The sequence below is a fragment of the Gouania willdenowi genome, chromosome 5 (assembly GCF_900634775.1).
Source record: "Gouania willdenowi chromosome 5, fGouWil2.1, whole genome shotgun sequence".
NCBI classification, from domain to species: domain Eukaryota; kingdom Metazoa; phylum Chordata; class Actinopteri; order Blenniiformes; family Gobiesocidae; genus Gouania; species Gouania willdenowi.
Genome location: NC_041048.1, coordinates 4,473,055 through 4,489,253, shown reverse-complemented (window position 1 = coordinate 4,489,253; position 16,199 = coordinate 4,473,055). Strand labels below are relative to the sequence as shown.

Here is a 16,199-nt window from a genome sequence, read left to right as displayed (position 1 = left end):
GCCTGACACACACTTACATTCTACCGTCTGTTTTAAGGCTATAATGGTATTTGAGCCCTTCAGTACTCAATTTTCTGTTCAGCATGAGGCAGTACCAAATCGCTGAGAGCAGGATATAATATTATAGTATTTATTTTTTGTTTTTAATCAGTTTTGTGAATTGGACTATTTAAAATATCTAATAATTTATTTTTCTTGTGGAAAAATATGAAAGTTGATGAGTGAAATGAAAGGGAGAACTGTTCTGTTAAATGCTGCTCTGAAGACAGATTGTCTCCTTTTAGATGAGGAAGCATGTTTTGTTTACTGCACTTTATTTTATTTCAGTTTATACTTGTATTTTTCATTCAAAAATTTAAAAACAACAGGCTTTTATTGTTTTAAATTTCACTTATTTTAAAATATGTTTTTTTTTTTTTTCATTCCAACAATGTGGAACAAAAAGCAAACTGCTGTGGTGTAACGTTTGAATAAAGTTAACAATAAAGCACAATATATTTATTAGTTGTTTTTTTTAATAACAAAAACAACGAACCATAGGGTGACTTTTGTACTGAAGTACATACCAAACCGTGAATTTTGTGTTACACCTCTGGTCTTTGTAAAAGCTCCAAAACTGCCACTTCCAGTCAGCTCACAGCTATAAAAGCAGGATGCGCAGTACATTGTGACTAATATCACGTGACTGAAGTCTTGTTAGTATCTTTACATCAGTTAAAGAATGTAACAGATTCCCTCAAAGCTCTGAAACTGTTTTGAGAACAACTTCCTCATGTGATTTGACACAATCATCTGTTAATGTCTGGAAAACCGTGAACAACGCTAGCATTGTTTCCTTTTTTTCTCTTTCATGGGACTGAAACTAACAGCTACTGTATTTATGTTAGCAATTAGTCACAGAACTAGTCCGTCAGTGAACCAGTTCACCTTTTATTAGCTTTAATGAGAAAATCTATGAATGTAGGAAGAGCTTAGTAAACAGATTTAACGATTCACTATAGAAACGTGTGTAATAGTGGTTGTGATCAACACATTTTAATCATTGTTTTAAACCATAAACCCTGTAAATAAGTGTATATCAGTCTTCTAGTTGTGTCTAATGCCTTAAATGGCTGCTGACCAATAATCAAATGTTTGAATTAAACATTTAATCTGAAGTTTTGAATTTACTGAGATAACAGTAATAATAATGATAATCACATTTTCTCCTCTTTCTTTAGGAGATCAACGGTGTGACTGCAGCTTTGGCTGAGGATTTGTTTCATAAAGGTGAGATTGTCCTAAAGCTTGACTTGTTGCTCTTGTGTTTCCAGATGAGTAACATTCATTCCTGCAGTTTGTTGGATCTGTCTCTCCTGTGCTGCTGCAGCGCCTGCACCTCAATCGACTGTGCACATGCAAATGCACGTCATTGTATTGATAAATCTTCCCATGACAGTATACGGTCAGATCTATAAATATTTGAACACTGGAGTAATTCTCTGCATTTTAACTCAGTTTACCACAACAATACTTACACCATCTCTACCAGTAAACACAATCTACGCTCTGCTGAAATAAAAACACTGGATATCCCAACGTCACGACAGGGGGAGCGTGAGAAATATTTTTTTGAATAATTAATAATTATTACTTTATATATTACTGTTTTATTACATGTGATTGCAGATCTTGGCCCTCATTTATCAATTGAGTGCACATTGTGTTGTACGACAGGGACAACGTGGGACTTATGAAACATTCGTATCTGACCAATCCTGTGTTGAGAAATGCCACGGCTGAATTTGATTGTCATTTACATGTTACGCCCTTAGATATTCCAGGTTCGGAGGCCCCTCCCACTGAGGTCAAACAAACACTGGCAAAGTAATGAACGTTTCCAAGCTGAAAATCGACATCCTCACAGTTGAGGTGAAGAAAAACAAAGATGTGGTTTTCGGTAGTGTGAAAACTGGAATTAGAGGAGCTAATTTTAACGTTCTGTGGAAGAGAATAATGGAGGAAGTGAACAACGTTTCTGTGTTGGGGCAGACTGAGGTTGCGATCTGAATTAAATTCTCAATGACTAACTTAACCAATGCCTAATGATGGTTTGAATGAAATGTTACTCATCCACAGCCTAAATGCCTTAATCCCTGCTTTTTGATCGAGACACTTTTTTCACATTTTGGTCAAGAAAAAGTATGAGTCAGGCTTGCCAGCGCGAGCCCTCTTTCTCCCCCCCCAGTGTGCGCTGCACCGCAATCAAACCGATCATATCAGGGAAGAGATCCTGGAGAGAGAGACAGAAATATGTTGTTTATTGGTCTCAGTTGTCCACACGTTGGAAGCAGTAAATAACACATTAAAATAAATGAACAAATCCTTTAAAAAGAAAGTGAATTGAGTCGAACGAACATCATAAGCTGAGATCTGAACGTACGAATGGTTAATAAATGAGGGCACTTGTGTTTTCAGTTTGAAGAAGATTACATTTTTGACTTATTTTGTTGAAACGTTGTCTGGCTTGCTTTTGTACTTTTATTATATTTATTTGCTCTGCGTTTGCCCTTTGTTAATGCATTTTGTCATCTTATTTTTTTTGTTACATATCTTCTGCTACTTAGCTTGTGATTGCAAAAGAGAATTGCTTCTTAATGATTTACCTGGTCAAATAAAGGTAAAATGATCACTCGATAAATAAGTGTAGACTATTAGCGAAATATTTTAGTACCCCCCCTTTTTCCTTTTTTTTTCCTTCCCCCCTTTTTTCTCTTTCTTTGTTTTTATTTTTTTTTCCCTCACCTTCTCCTTTTAAAGTATTTTAAACTTGACAGAATTTACAATACAATAGACTGTAATAGGCTCATGATAATGATACAATGTCATATTTTAGAAAACGAAACAGCATTAAAAAAAATTAACTTTCATAGCTGAGATATTGTCCCACCTTTAACATTTAGCATGATGCTATGGCTATTCAGTGTTTATCTGTGAAACATCTGCTGAATAAGTAAATCTGCTTCTCTGGCAGCAGAAGAAACAATAAGTTCAGGATTCTGACTTTTAATACAACAGAGAACTGTCCCGAAAGCTCAATCCTTTGTTGTGTTTTGGTGTTGTTCTGTAGGTGAGCACCTGCTACAGGTGGGCGAGGTCTTTTCCCTCCAACCTCTGCAGCTCTACTCCGTCACGCAGCAGCTTCGACTGGCCAAACCAACGTGCTGCAACGGAGACGCCAAAACTGACCTCGGACACATCCTGGACTTCACCTGCCGGCTGCGATATCTCAAGGTAAAAAATAACAATAAAAGGGAGCATATGTTTGGTCTGTTTCAGCTGTAGACTTTCAGCTCACTGTTCTCTCTACTTTTGTTTCTAGATCTCTGGAACCACAGGCCCACTGGGAACCAGTAACATTCAGGAGTGCACGCTCCCATTCGATCTGTCAGTTTTTAAGTCTCTGGTGCAAATTGAGGTAAATGTAACTTGAAAAAGACTTATTTCCTGGGCTTTCTTCTCAATATGGCAGACACAGGACTAGAACAGATGGACATTTTTACCAACCATCACAAAAAACAAAATGTAACAGAGATATAACCAAAAAAGTTTGTGTCAAAACTGATGATTTGTTGATTTTAAACTTGAATGTTTTTATTGTTGATTTTTCCCTTAATGCTTCATCTTTAATCATGTAAAGCTCATTGATTGCTTTGTGTAGCGTGACCATATTTTGACTTTCATGAAAGAGGACACAGGGTGACCTCGTCATATTCAGACAGTACTCAATGTTTTTAATCTACAGCAAAAAACAACTTTTACACTTGACGTGTCAACATCAAAGTTGACGTTTTGTCTTTTTAACAGATCAGATGATTGTCATTCATCCTGAAAATGTTTTTATGTAAAGTAAGTCGTGTGTGTGTGTGTCTGTGTGTAGATCACTGACTGCAGCTCTCAGCAGATTCAAGGTTTGCCTTCTCTCAGGCTCAGTCTGGTGACAATGAATATCCACCGATCCACGGAAACCATGATGGTACAGTTTAAAATGTCTCATTGTCCTGCTACCTGTAGAGCTTTTATTTAAAACATTTCCATCAGTAAGAGAAGCTCCACAGCGATGCCATTTAAATCCAGCCCAGCATTTTAAATCTTCACCTGATGTGGGTTTGTGCGTCTCTTCCAGTCGGTTCTGGTCCCAGAGGCCAGGGAGTTCTCTCAGTGGGAAGCAGAGGGTGTTGAGTCCGGGTGTCCGGTCACAACCATCATTCCTGTGTGGAGAAACCTGACCACGTTGGACTTGAGCCACAACTGCATCGGCAGCATCGACAGCTCAGTGGTGAGAAGTGTTGATCAAACTTAGATTTAACCTTGTTAGAGCCCGATATGGAACAACCACCTCAAATGTAACAAGACCTGAATTGTATTTAAATAAAATGTAATAAAACCCAAAACATAAAAACGGGTCAATAATGTAACAAAAGAGCTGAGCCATGTAATACATTGTTATTAACAAAACCTTAAAAGTTACAACTGGTCAATAAAGTAATACGATGCTAATCCCAAAACATAAAAACGTTTTGCCCAAAGTGTAACGACTTACTATATTCTGTATTTATGTGTAAATGTGCGTGCGTGCGTGCGTGTGTGTGTGTGTGTGTGTGTGTATATATTTATTTGTGGTGGTACTCGACTACAAAAAGTTTTTTTAGAGAAATGTTCCACAATGTTTGGAGTGCAAAAAAAAAAAAAAAAAAATGTTACATTATTGACCAGTTGTAACATTTAGGCTTTTATTACTTTTTTATTAATACATTTCAAGCTCAGCACTTTTATTATGTTTAGGTTTCTTGTTACATTTGGGGTCATTGTTACATATCGGGCTCTAACAAGCCTCACTCTCGTCCCACCCTCCATGAGATTATCACTGTTTTTGACTTTGGTAGGATTGTTAAGGCTGTGTTTTTTCACTTTCCTGCAGAAACTGATTCGAAAGGTGGAGTTTTTGGATCTGAGCTACAATCAGCTTTCCTCTGTAGAAAACCTGCAGGTGTGTTTGCTTTATTTTCCTGAAATATTTAATAAAAAGGTTGAGGGTGAACCTTCAATGTAGACACATGTATAGGTCAAGCACTCTTGGACAGTTTCCATCTACTTTTCTGCTGTTCACAGTACATAAATAAGAGTATTTCTATATTTTTTGAATGCTACAATCCCATTTAGTGATCCTTACTTTGTTTAAAGTTCTAGAGAGTATTTGGCTTATTATTATTTTTATTAATAATAATAATAATAATAATAATAATAGTAGGACTACTGCTAGAGCAGTTTGAAAAAGATTAATTCATTATTTTATTACTTATGATTAATCAATTATTTTGGATGAAAAAAGTTTGCTCTGGTGCTGCAGATATTTTTTTCAATTACTGAATTATTTGCAATTACGGGGCTGGTCAGTTTTTAAAGTCTGAGTCACAAAGCAGAACAAACCAGGTCAGTTTTTGTAAGCCTCTGAGTTCCTATTGGACGTCACACATTATTGTATTTAACATTTGTTGTGTTGTGGTTTCAGTACCTCTTCAATCTGGTCCACGTGGATCTGTCCTACAACAGCCTTCGGGTCCTGGAAGCGGCTCACACACGTCTGGGTAACATTAAAACTCTGAACCTGGCCGGTAACCAGCTGGATCGCCTGACGGGACTCACCAAACTCTACTCTCTGGTCAACCTGGACCTCAGCCACAACCAGCTGGCTCAGGTCACTAATCCTCTACTGTAAAAACATGTCTGACATGATGGAAACAAAATACCACCCTTCTTAGAGTAAATATTGATTTTTGTTGGTAAGATTTTGAAAAAATTAAGTGAAAGAATAAAAAATATTAGTTAAAACCAAATCTGCTCATAATTGTGAAAAATGCCATTACCTGAAGAAAAGAATGAAGGTGTAATTATTAAACTCAAATATTTCTGTTTTTTCTACTTGCATCTAAAGTTACTTTTTTTTTACTTTTGTTATTCTTGTTCAGCTGGAGGAAATAAGAAATATCAGCTCCCTGCCCTGCTTGGAGAAACTCAACCTGTCCAGTAACCCCATGTGCATCATCCCAGACTATAGAACCAAGGTCCTAGCCCAGTTTGGGGATCGCGCTGCAGAGGTGAACCATCAAATCCACCAGTGTTTGCGTCGCACATGTTATTATCATTGTGTTCATAGTGACACACACACGAGCAGCAGTAAAAGCCCTCAGTCAAACACTAACGTTGTATCACACTACGGTCGTCATAGCTGTGTTTGTGTGTGTGTGAGTTCAGGTTTGTCTGGATGGTCAGGTGACGACGGAGAAGGAGCTTGACACAGTGGAGGTGCTGAAAGCAATTCAGAAAGCAAAAGAGTTGAAAGAGAAAAGGAGCAGCGACAAGAAGGTAAACTGTGGCAAAAACAGATCAATAAGTAATTAAATTCATGAATAAAACAGACGATCTTCATCAGATTTTGAATAGTGCTGTGGATTTTTCTGCATTTTTGTTGCTATGTTGTGCATTTTATGTTTGGGTTTTTCTGGGAATCATTTTGTGTATTGTTCACTCTTTTTATGTGTTTTTTTCAATTTAAGGGAGGGAGTTCCTTTTGTGCATTTTTGTTTTTATTCTGTTTATTTTTCTCTCATTTTGTGTGTTTTTGTAATTTTATGTGTGTTTGGGATCATATTACGCTTACAATGGCCGCATGTGGCCCCGGGCCTCCAGTTACCCATGTCTGCTTTCGACCATTCATACTCCTTTAAAGCACATCTCTAGGGGACAAATAGACTAAAGGTCTATATTTACATTATGTAGTTTGATAGTCCTGTGTTGAGAAGTTGTACATGGGTGATAGCAGCACTCAAACGTTGAGCTACAGTTAAATAATCCTTGTAGAATGCTGACACTGTAAGAAAATAATCACAGGTCAGCATTTGTAGATGGACTTTAAACCAAATCATTCATCTCACGCCTGTGAAATCACGTGTTTAAACCAAGCTAAGTGCTGCACATTTCCTCTGCCTTGCTCCTGCACTGCCCCTGCACTGCCCCTGCTGTTCCTCCAGTGTTTCACAGTCAGTTCACTGGGCTGTATCTGCTTAGCAACACACCAAGCAAAACCTTTGCCAAACCTTCATATTCTTGCTAGACAGAGGTCTGTACGTTAGCATGTGTCCAATTTAGAATAACCACAACAATTAATATTGTGTTTCTTCAGCCCTAAACTGCTGCTGAAACATAAAATAATGTGTTTTAAAATAAGAATGGTTAGTCTGCCTGTCCATTATTTATATTTGTTTGTAGTTTTTGTGCTAAAAATTTTGTATTTAACCTTTTTAATTCTGCCCCTAAAAAGATACAATGATTTTACATTTGTATAAATTTTTCTATGCACTCTTGAAACTTTAATGTGCATGTAACGCAAAAACAAAAACACATCTTTTTTCTACCCAAGCTGTTGGGGAAACTTTTATGATGTTAATTTCATTGTGTCATGTGACTCACTGTTTTCTTTTTCTTCTACCATGCTAGAAATGTTAGGGTAAAGGGGTGAATGTTCTGGGACACAGATTCCTTGCATAATCTATATAAAAAAATAAGTTTCCATAATTACAAGAGACGTCTATCAATAATACAAAAGAAAGGCAACTTAAGTAGTATTTTATATTATTTTATTTTAGGTTCAGTTTTGGTCATCAAGGCCCCCAGAATAATTGAATTTTTGAGGGTACTCCAGACACATTTGGTATTTAAAAAAATACATATTTACAATCAATATTTTCTTCAAGTTTATTTAGATTTTGTGTCAGGACGAGTACAATTTGTCATCAACTAATTGCTTTAACAATTTGTACATGGATTTTATGAAATTGAATGGCTGGGACGTAAAATGTCCTGCAATTCTGGAATGACCCATAGAAAGTTTTTTTTTTAAGTGAGTACGTAGAAGTAATAAGTAAATGTGATACAACCAATATTAACCAGTGCATGAGTCCTTTACTTTTCCTTCCACTGCCTCCCTGTCAAATGTTGATGCAGAGTTGGATTTATTCAGTATCATCGCCTCTCCTGGCATCACTTTGATGGACTTTAGAGTTTATTGCAAGTGCAAAAATATATAAAGTGAGGAAGTAATGCTAATATGGACATGGGTAAATTCCTTGTTCAAATAGAACAGTTTTGCCGTTGTTTGTGGTGCTTTTGAGTGCCTGTGTGTGTAAAACTCATAATTAAATAAGAAAACATCTGTCTCTTTATGAACTTCCTAGTAATAGATTCCATCTGTGAAAAACCCAAATTCAAATGCTTCAAACTCAGTTTTTAAAATGCTTCTGTCCAGCTAATTGTTCCCTTACTTGATTTGCCAAACCAGTGCTTTTCAACCTTTTCAGCCCGCGACCCCCAAGATAAAGGTTCCAGAGACCAGGGACCCTCACTGTACATGAAGGTGGTGGAACACAGACATGAACATTGAAGAACAGTCATGTGGAGACAGGGCCATCTATAAGGGGGAATAAAGGGGAGAGCTTTGTGACCCCATCCATAAAGTCAGCAAAATGATGGTCTATTTTTCTATGAATCTGTGATAACCACATTTATTTATTCATCTGAATAATATCCACTGTTATCTAGGAAGTTTTTTATTATATGCACCTTAGCATATACTGTAGTCATCTTAAAGATGTAAATCCTTGTTTTAATCAGAAATAAAATGGGTTAAAAGTGACAAAAGATGGTGTAAAATAGGATTTCAAAAACCGCAGAACGGCCTTAAAAGGAGCAAAAATAGAACAAGAAAAAGTGCTGAAAATAGGTTAAAATATGGCAAGTTTGGTGTAGTTGCAGAAAAAGCATAAAAATAAGCAATGGGCTCAAGAACTCTTGGTTTCTTGAAGGCATCTGGCGATCCTCTCCCAGTCTACGGCAACCCCAAGGTTGAGAACCACTGTACCAAAATAACAGAGATAATGAACTGTGTGAATGGATGCTGCTCTTAAATCTGTCTTCTTGTCCTGTGATGGAACGTCTCCAACAATAGTTATTGTAGTAAATGTTGTGATGTGTAGATGATTGTCTGAAGGCCTCCTCCTCTCTGTCTTCTTGTCAGATCAGTGAGGAGACCAGGCCGTCTGCCTCCGCACCTCCTCACCTCTCCTACTCCTCTGCTCCCAACTCTCTCTGCTCCTCCTCCTCTGTTGTCACTTCATCCTCCTCTTCTTCCTCTTCCTCCTCTTCTTCCGCCACTTCCTGTCCAAGCCAGCAGGCTGTCTTACCCAGCCAAGGTAATCATGTATGTATCAGGCTGTACAGTGCTGATTGTTGATGTTTTTATTTGTTTTGTTTTGTTTTGTTGTGTAATTCAAACATTCCCTTATTCAGTTGTTCCCTAAACTTTTTCTGTTGTGCCCCCCTGTGAAGAATGAAACACTCTTTGAGCCCCCCATCGAGATAATAATAATTATTTTTTTAAAGGTAAAAAAAGTATGATCTTTTTTTGGGGAAAAAAAAAAAATCTCATGAAAATAACAATAAATTTGTAATTGCATGTTTTACAACAGTAACAAAGCTCCTGATAAAACATTTTTTTTCTTTTTTTCATGCTATATAACGATTTATTATATTGGTTTCACGTGATCAATGGGCTACAATAATTTACAAAGGAAAAATTCACAAAAATGATTAATTAAATAATTTATTATTATAATATTTGTCGGAATCTGAATTTAGCACAACTCCAACAATACTTTAGAAAAATATTTATTAATATGTTCAAACTGAATTAACAAGTAGATTGTTTAAGGAATTGTAGTTTTATTTACCGTAAATATTTAAAAACAAATATTTAATCAAATGTTTCAAAGTTAGTTTCTTCTTTATTTACCAAAGGAGGCTTTTGGATTGTTTTTTTTTATCACTGTCCCAGCTTTATTTTGGGTCTTAACTTTTACTTGTGCTTTGTTTCTTCTCGGGCTTCTTTGTAGTTTTTCAACGCTATTAACACTTGTCAAACCTTAAATTACTAAACAATGCAACTGCTTTCCAGCTTATTTAGGAGACACAGAAAACAAACGGATAAATACATATTGACCTGAACAACAAACATATCTGGACAACAGACATCGTCTGATACTGTTACTCATTACTGTGATTTGCTGCAGGCATTAAGACATCATTTATACTTTTAAATGCTTCAAAGACATATTAAAAATCAAACTAAACTGTACGTGTTGTTAGATTTAAGTATTTGTAATATTTTTGCTGACTACATTGAAAAATGTGAAACAGCACATATTCGTCCTGACCCCGTGATCTGTGTTTCTTGTTTCTCACTAGAAGTGACGAGCAGAGAAGAAGCCCCAGTTCCCCCTAATGTTCTCCTTCCCGTGGACGCCTCAAAACCCTCCTCACATCTCAACTTTTTAAACACCAACACACACCTCCTGTCTGCACATCCTGACCAGGTTTGAAACACACAACTCAAATCCTGCCTAAGAATTATTATTATTATTATTTATTTATTTTTTAAATGAATTCTTTTTAAAAGTTTTGTCACTGAAATTAAAAGCAGTTTATTTTCCTTTTTTTGGGGTAGATTTTGTTTTTAAAAAAGTTTTGCTAAAACCTTGCAATTTTTCTTGACTACAATAATCTTTTCGAATGATTTTGTTGTAACGAGTAACGGAGATCAGTACTGGGGATGTCCCAACTTTTTCATTTCTGATATGATTCCGATATTGCAGGCTTGCGTATCGGCCGACACCGATATTGATCCGATATCAGCATGAATCATACATACTTTTTTTTTTTTTTCTTTAATAAAAAAATCCTAAGTTTTTATTTTGTAGTGTGGAATGTTAGAAAAGGCTTTATCAAGTGATGTTACTCAAACAGAGAACAAACAGTCAGCAACAGTAGGGATGAGAAAAACTGACCCATTTATTATTAACCAATTGGTTACATACATTTTAACCTTCAACATAATATCTACAGTATCTACAATTGAATAAAATAAATAAAAAATGAATTGGGGGAAAAGAAATCCGATATTCGTTTTCAGGTTGATATCGGATCGATATCGGATCGGGACACCACTAATGAGTGCTTATCCAGTCTTCAACATTGGAAGCATTTACCACCTTTTAAGATCAACTTCAATCAATGCCACATTTACCTCGGGTTGAAATTGAATCCCCGCAATAGGAGCAACGAACTGGAAACGTTTCTTTGTGTTCAGTTCTTACCTTTTTTGTACTGCAATGAATGACTGACCTGTAAGTATTTCTCGCAACGATAACTGGAGGAAATTACATCAAAGGGTGCATAATGGCTGCATAGTAAATGCATGCATCACTAGTCCTTTCCCAATGTTGTGACTTCTTCGCTGCTGACAGGTAATTGTGTGTTAAAGTGTTGATGTGTGTTTTGTTTCTGCAGGAACAACAATCTTCTGTCAGTCTTTCTAAACACACTCACTCTGAAGCTGCTGAAAGCATAACCACTACTTCTCTAACAACCACTGCAACCACTCTCTGGTGAGTAATTATGACCACTGCCGCTTATTTTATAAAACAATGACACCCATCCTTTATCTCTCCCACTGAGCTAGCTGTACACAATTGTTAGCATTTGCTTTGCATTTGTGTTTTCTTCTTAAGCAGACACGTTCAATATAAATGCCTGTATGTATTAAGGCTGTAAGAAAAAAATGATTCGTCGACATATCGCAATATTTCACTGTGCGATTATCGTATCGATGAAAAAAATGTTATGTTTTTTTAACTAAAAAAACATTTAACTGCGCTAACATATGCATAGCACGTAAATGCCCAGTCACTAGGTGACAGTTAACCACATAAGTATTGCGTCACATTTATGTCAATTTGCACACTCGTGCGCAAATTAAAACTACTCTCACGTACAACAATGTTTCACAAAAAACTGGCAGGCACGCGCTGACGCTGCTCCACTCTCTCGCGCCTTCTCCTTTCGGAGTGAAAATTTACGCACGCTCACAAAACAGACTCGGTGTATTTTGCATCTTGACACGCATATCATGTATGATATCGTCAAATTCATGGCAATGCACACCCTAGTACATAGGGCTGGGCGATATAGCAATATGAAACTAGATTGTCTTACACACAATACACAATCAGCCATCCGTTATGCAGCAGAAAAATGCGTTCAGCAAGAGAAGGGCAACAAATTCTCAATTACTTTTATAATAAGAATAAATACTAATTAAGATAAAACAATGTTTAAACAATGATAAAACATCATTGATTGGAGTTAATATTAAAACAATCAATTTTGCTCACCCACCATCATTATGCTTTCCTTCTTAAATTGTTTTCAATCCTGCCTCATGTACATGAAACAACACAATTTGCCAACACTTTAAATAAATTAGTGGATCTAAAGTTAAACAAAGTAGACGATAAAATTTGACATTAATATTTAAAAGCTTCTATGTTACTCTTGTTGCTTCAACATTACAATAAAGCCATGTTAGTCTAAGTCTGCGTTTCTGTGTTTCTGCAGCTGTGTCTGCTCCACTTCTTCATCTGAAGCCCCCTGCTCCCCCTGTAGCGCCCCCTGGTGTCCCCTGCTCCCCCATCACCTCATCGCCTTCTCCTCCAACAAAGACTTCATTACCCAGCTTTCCCAGCGGCTCGGCTCCAGCCTGAGGGAGCAGGTGAAGGAGGAGAAAGAGCTGCTGGGACACAAAGAACAACAAGAGCAGGAGAAGGAGCAGAAACAGGAGGAGGAGAGAGGGTTTGAATCCAGGGACGTTCAGTCTGCAGTCGAGTCCATCCATGTGGACAAAAACAGGTCCATATTTTTACTGGTTTTTCAGTCGTTCCATAATAGCAACAATTTTCTCCCACATTTTTCAGTTCTGAAAACATTTTAAGTGTGAAAGAGACCAAATAGAATATCAACATGTTCTTATTTGATCCATAAAACTCACGTAGACACATTTCGTAGTGCAACTGATTAAACTTATGGTAAATTTCAAAACAAGAGCCCCATTTACAAAAGCGTCAAGAAGAGATCTTTTCATACTATCTAATGTGAACGCACTACATACTCATTTTGACGTCAGACTTAGTTTGAGTAGTACGTTAGTATGACATTTACAACACAGCCATATACTGGGCGTGTCAAGGTATTTTTCAAATTTCCAGTCAGCCAACACCTAAAAAAGAGTCAACAATAAAATAAAAACATTAAATACACTAAACAGAGTTCAAACTGTTTTGAAGAGTCAACATTCTATCTATCCCAGAGGAACTCCAGACATTGTTTCCCGTTTCTTTGTTTCCAGTCCTACGTCAAGGGACGGCTACTTTGAGATGAGTCTGGACGACGGTGGGGAGGAGTCGCTCTGCACCTCCTCCTCGGCTCTACTTTCTCCTGTTGCAGAGGAGCCTCCTGCCCACCAGGAGGAGCTGTTTCAAATCAACCACAAAAACGAGGAAGAAGATGAGGCGATCAGGGTCGACCAGGTTCTCTGGTGCTGCTGTGTTCAGGTGGACGATGAAGTGAAGCAGACACAGGCCTGTTTGGTGCTGACAGAACGACTGCTGGGTCTGTTTCACCTGTCACCTGACACTATGAGGACCAATCAGGACACAGGTGATTTATCTTCAGTTATAAAGTAATTATTGCTCGGCACGTCAACACATTTTTTACTTATGACTTAAATGTTTTTTGCTGCACTTTTTAATCATGTGAATACTAAAAAGAAAAAAATATTACTGTTTAGAAATCAATAAGGACATTAAAATCAACAGTAAAACATTAAAAATCAGCAGTAAAAACATAAAAAAACAGCAGTAAAAACATTACAACAGCAGTAAAAATATTGCCTTTGTTTTTTTCCAAAAGAACTTTGATTTAAGTTTTATTATTAATGCAAGTTTTTATTACACTACTTTAAACAATGCAATCAATTGTGACTAATCAGACTGAAGATTGGAATCAACACTATCACTAATCAGAGTCTTCTTGGTTGTTTGAGTTTTCTACATCGTGCATATCAGTTTAATTGCAGTTTTGAAGTTAATTCCAGGACTAATGATGTCCTTGGTCATCTCTGTGTGTTCTCCATGTAACCATCGTGTGAACTGTTCTTAATCACAGGCCAAGATCAGAGTCCAGCTGTGGAGGAGATGCTGCTCCACCTACAGATGGACTTCCTGCTGCCTCACTCCCAGCTCCTGCTCAGCTCCCGGGTCGAGGAGCTCCCTGACTCCTGCCTCTGCTTTGGTGTCTGTGCTCGGGCGACTCGTTGGTTCATCTTCTCTGAGGCTGAGGAGCTCAGACGGATGAAGAACGCACTGGCTGTGCTGCTTCAGGTCAGGGATTCACACGTACAGTAATTCGTTTTAGCTGGAATCCAGTTGTACATGTGGATTAGGGTGGTCCAAAATTCTTAATTTTTTTTTTTTTTTTTTTTTTTTTTTTTTTGGATTCTGTACATTAGAACCTTGCATTTGGTTCCATGTCTGGTGTGTCCAAATGTTATGCAAATTAATTCGTATTTAGAGGTTTCACAAGACATTTAAAAAAATGCTCTATACTATAACACAGTGGTTTCCAAACAGGGGTACGTGTACCCCTAGGGGTAAAGGAGCACATTGCATGGGGTACTTGGAAAGATTTAAAAATGTATTTTTAAATAATTGGGTAATGTTCCGAGTTCTTTTTAGAACTAGGAACAATGCTATTGTTAATAATATGCTCTATATTCTTGTAATTCATTGAAACAGTATTTTTCTATGCTGTAGAAGCCATTTTATCACACAATAAGTAGCTACATTTTACAAAGGAGACAGTATTTACTGAAGTAATCATATAATAAGTTGCAAAAAAATAAAAAATACACTTTAAATTCCACTCTTTTGAATTTGTAGAATAAGTTGTAAGGAACCAACACAGTTAGGAGTTTAGGAGAACCCGCTATTCCACAAATAAAGAAGTATATCAAATTATGGAGAAGGTACTTATAATATGAAGAGGGGGTACACATGATTTGACAAAATTGCAAAGGGGGTACACGTAACAAAAAGATTGGGAATCACTGCTATAACATAACGAGCCAAATAAAAAAAAAAGAAAGTGACTATTTGTACGGTTGCCGTACGGTCAACTCCCGGTGTGATTGGTATGGTTACCGAAGTACGCGTATGTAGTTTTTTTGGCTTAGGGTTAGTTTATAACCCAATATCACTAAATTTTACCCTAACCCTAAAAATTGTTGTCTTACCCCCAATTTCCACTGGATGCTGATAGGTTTCCACTTTAGTCTATGTGTTAATCTCCACCGGGTCCGCTGCGGTGCATGTCTGCTCCTTCCCAGATGCGGTAGTCCGGTGCCCTCCACCAGATATACACAGGGCTTCATTTCTGGTGGATACCGGAGCACGACGCATCAATCAGCACAGAGCAAATGAAGCTAAACAGGAAATTAAGCACGTACTCCGTAATAAAATATTGGGTTACTTTTCAAAATAAAACACTTCAGATTATATTTCAAGTAAAAACATCACCAAAATGTCATAATGTGTAAAAACAAATTCACATCCACTATATTGATTCCTCTCATACTGTAACTGCACTGTAAACTGCAGCAACTTTGATTTAGTTCATGTTTTACTGGTGCAGTTTTATCTCTTCTCTGTTGGCTGTTGATAAAAAATGTGGCTGTGACAAATCCAGAGTCCAACCTTCTTTTCCTTCGTTAGGAACACTGACCTGTTTATCTGTTTATTGTTGCGTTTAGAACACATACATTTAACTGCGTTCTCGCGCGTTTATATAAATATCGTGAGAACAGCTCTGTCTCGTGACGTCACAGTCGTTCAACCGGAGTACACCGCGGCGCACTCAAAACGCAACCGGTGTGAATTACCGGACGGCGGACAGCGGCAAAATACCGGATCAGTGCCGTGGCGCAGCAGAGACGTATCCATTGGAAACCCTGGGTGAGTCACGCAACATAAACTGACCAATAAATGACCTACCACGTGACCTAAACTGGCCGAATAGGGGCGCTGCGTACGGATAGTATTGATAAGGCAACCGTACAGATAGCCACTGCCTAAAAAAATGCATATTGGAATTATTTGGTTTTGTTCTGCAAAAATGAACTGAAACTGTCATTAAAATGTTACCTAAAAGCAAAAATC

At 37.3% G+C, this 16,199-nt stretch overlaps 1 protein-coding gene across 4 annotated transcripts in view; it reads left to right on the top strand.

Annotated features, from left to right (window-relative positions):
- The window catches only part of nisch (nischarin), a 30,854-nt gene that overhangs the window by 2,034 nt on the left and 12,621 nt on the right, over window positions 1-16,199 (top strand). For all 4 annotated transcript variants that reach the window (XR_003674103.1, XM_028447112.1, XM_028447109.1 and 1 more), the window contains exons 4-18: window positions 1,221-1,269; window positions 3,110-3,273; window positions 3,362-3,457; window positions 3,920-4,015; window positions 4,166-4,318; window positions 4,961-5,029; window positions 5,552-5,737; window positions 6,009-6,137; window positions 6,295-6,405; window positions 9,113-9,287; window positions 10,339-10,466; window positions 11,440-11,537; window positions 12,547-12,837; window positions 13,334-13,644; window positions 14,152-14,366. Coding sequence is in view for 3 of the 4 variants with exons in the window: in XM_028447112.1 (XP_028302913.1) it covers window positions 1,221-1,269; window positions 3,110-3,273; window positions 3,362-3,457; window positions 3,920-4,015; window positions 4,166-4,318; window positions 4,961-5,029; window positions 5,552-5,737; window positions 6,009-6,137; window positions 6,295-6,405; window positions 9,113-9,287; window positions 10,339-10,466; window positions 11,440-11,537; window positions 12,547-12,837; window positions 13,334-13,644; window positions 14,152-14,366 (2,271 nt within the window). In the remaining variant the exon portion in view is untranslated. The remainder of the gene's footprint in view (window positions 1-1,220; window positions 1,270-3,109; window positions 3,274-3,361; window positions 3,458-3,919; window positions 4,016-4,165; window positions 4,319-4,960; window positions 5,030-5,551; window positions 5,738-6,008; window positions 6,138-6,294; window positions 6,406-9,112; window positions 9,288-10,338; window positions 10,467-11,439; window positions 11,538-12,546; window positions 12,838-13,333; window positions 13,645-14,151; window positions 14,367-16,199) is intronic.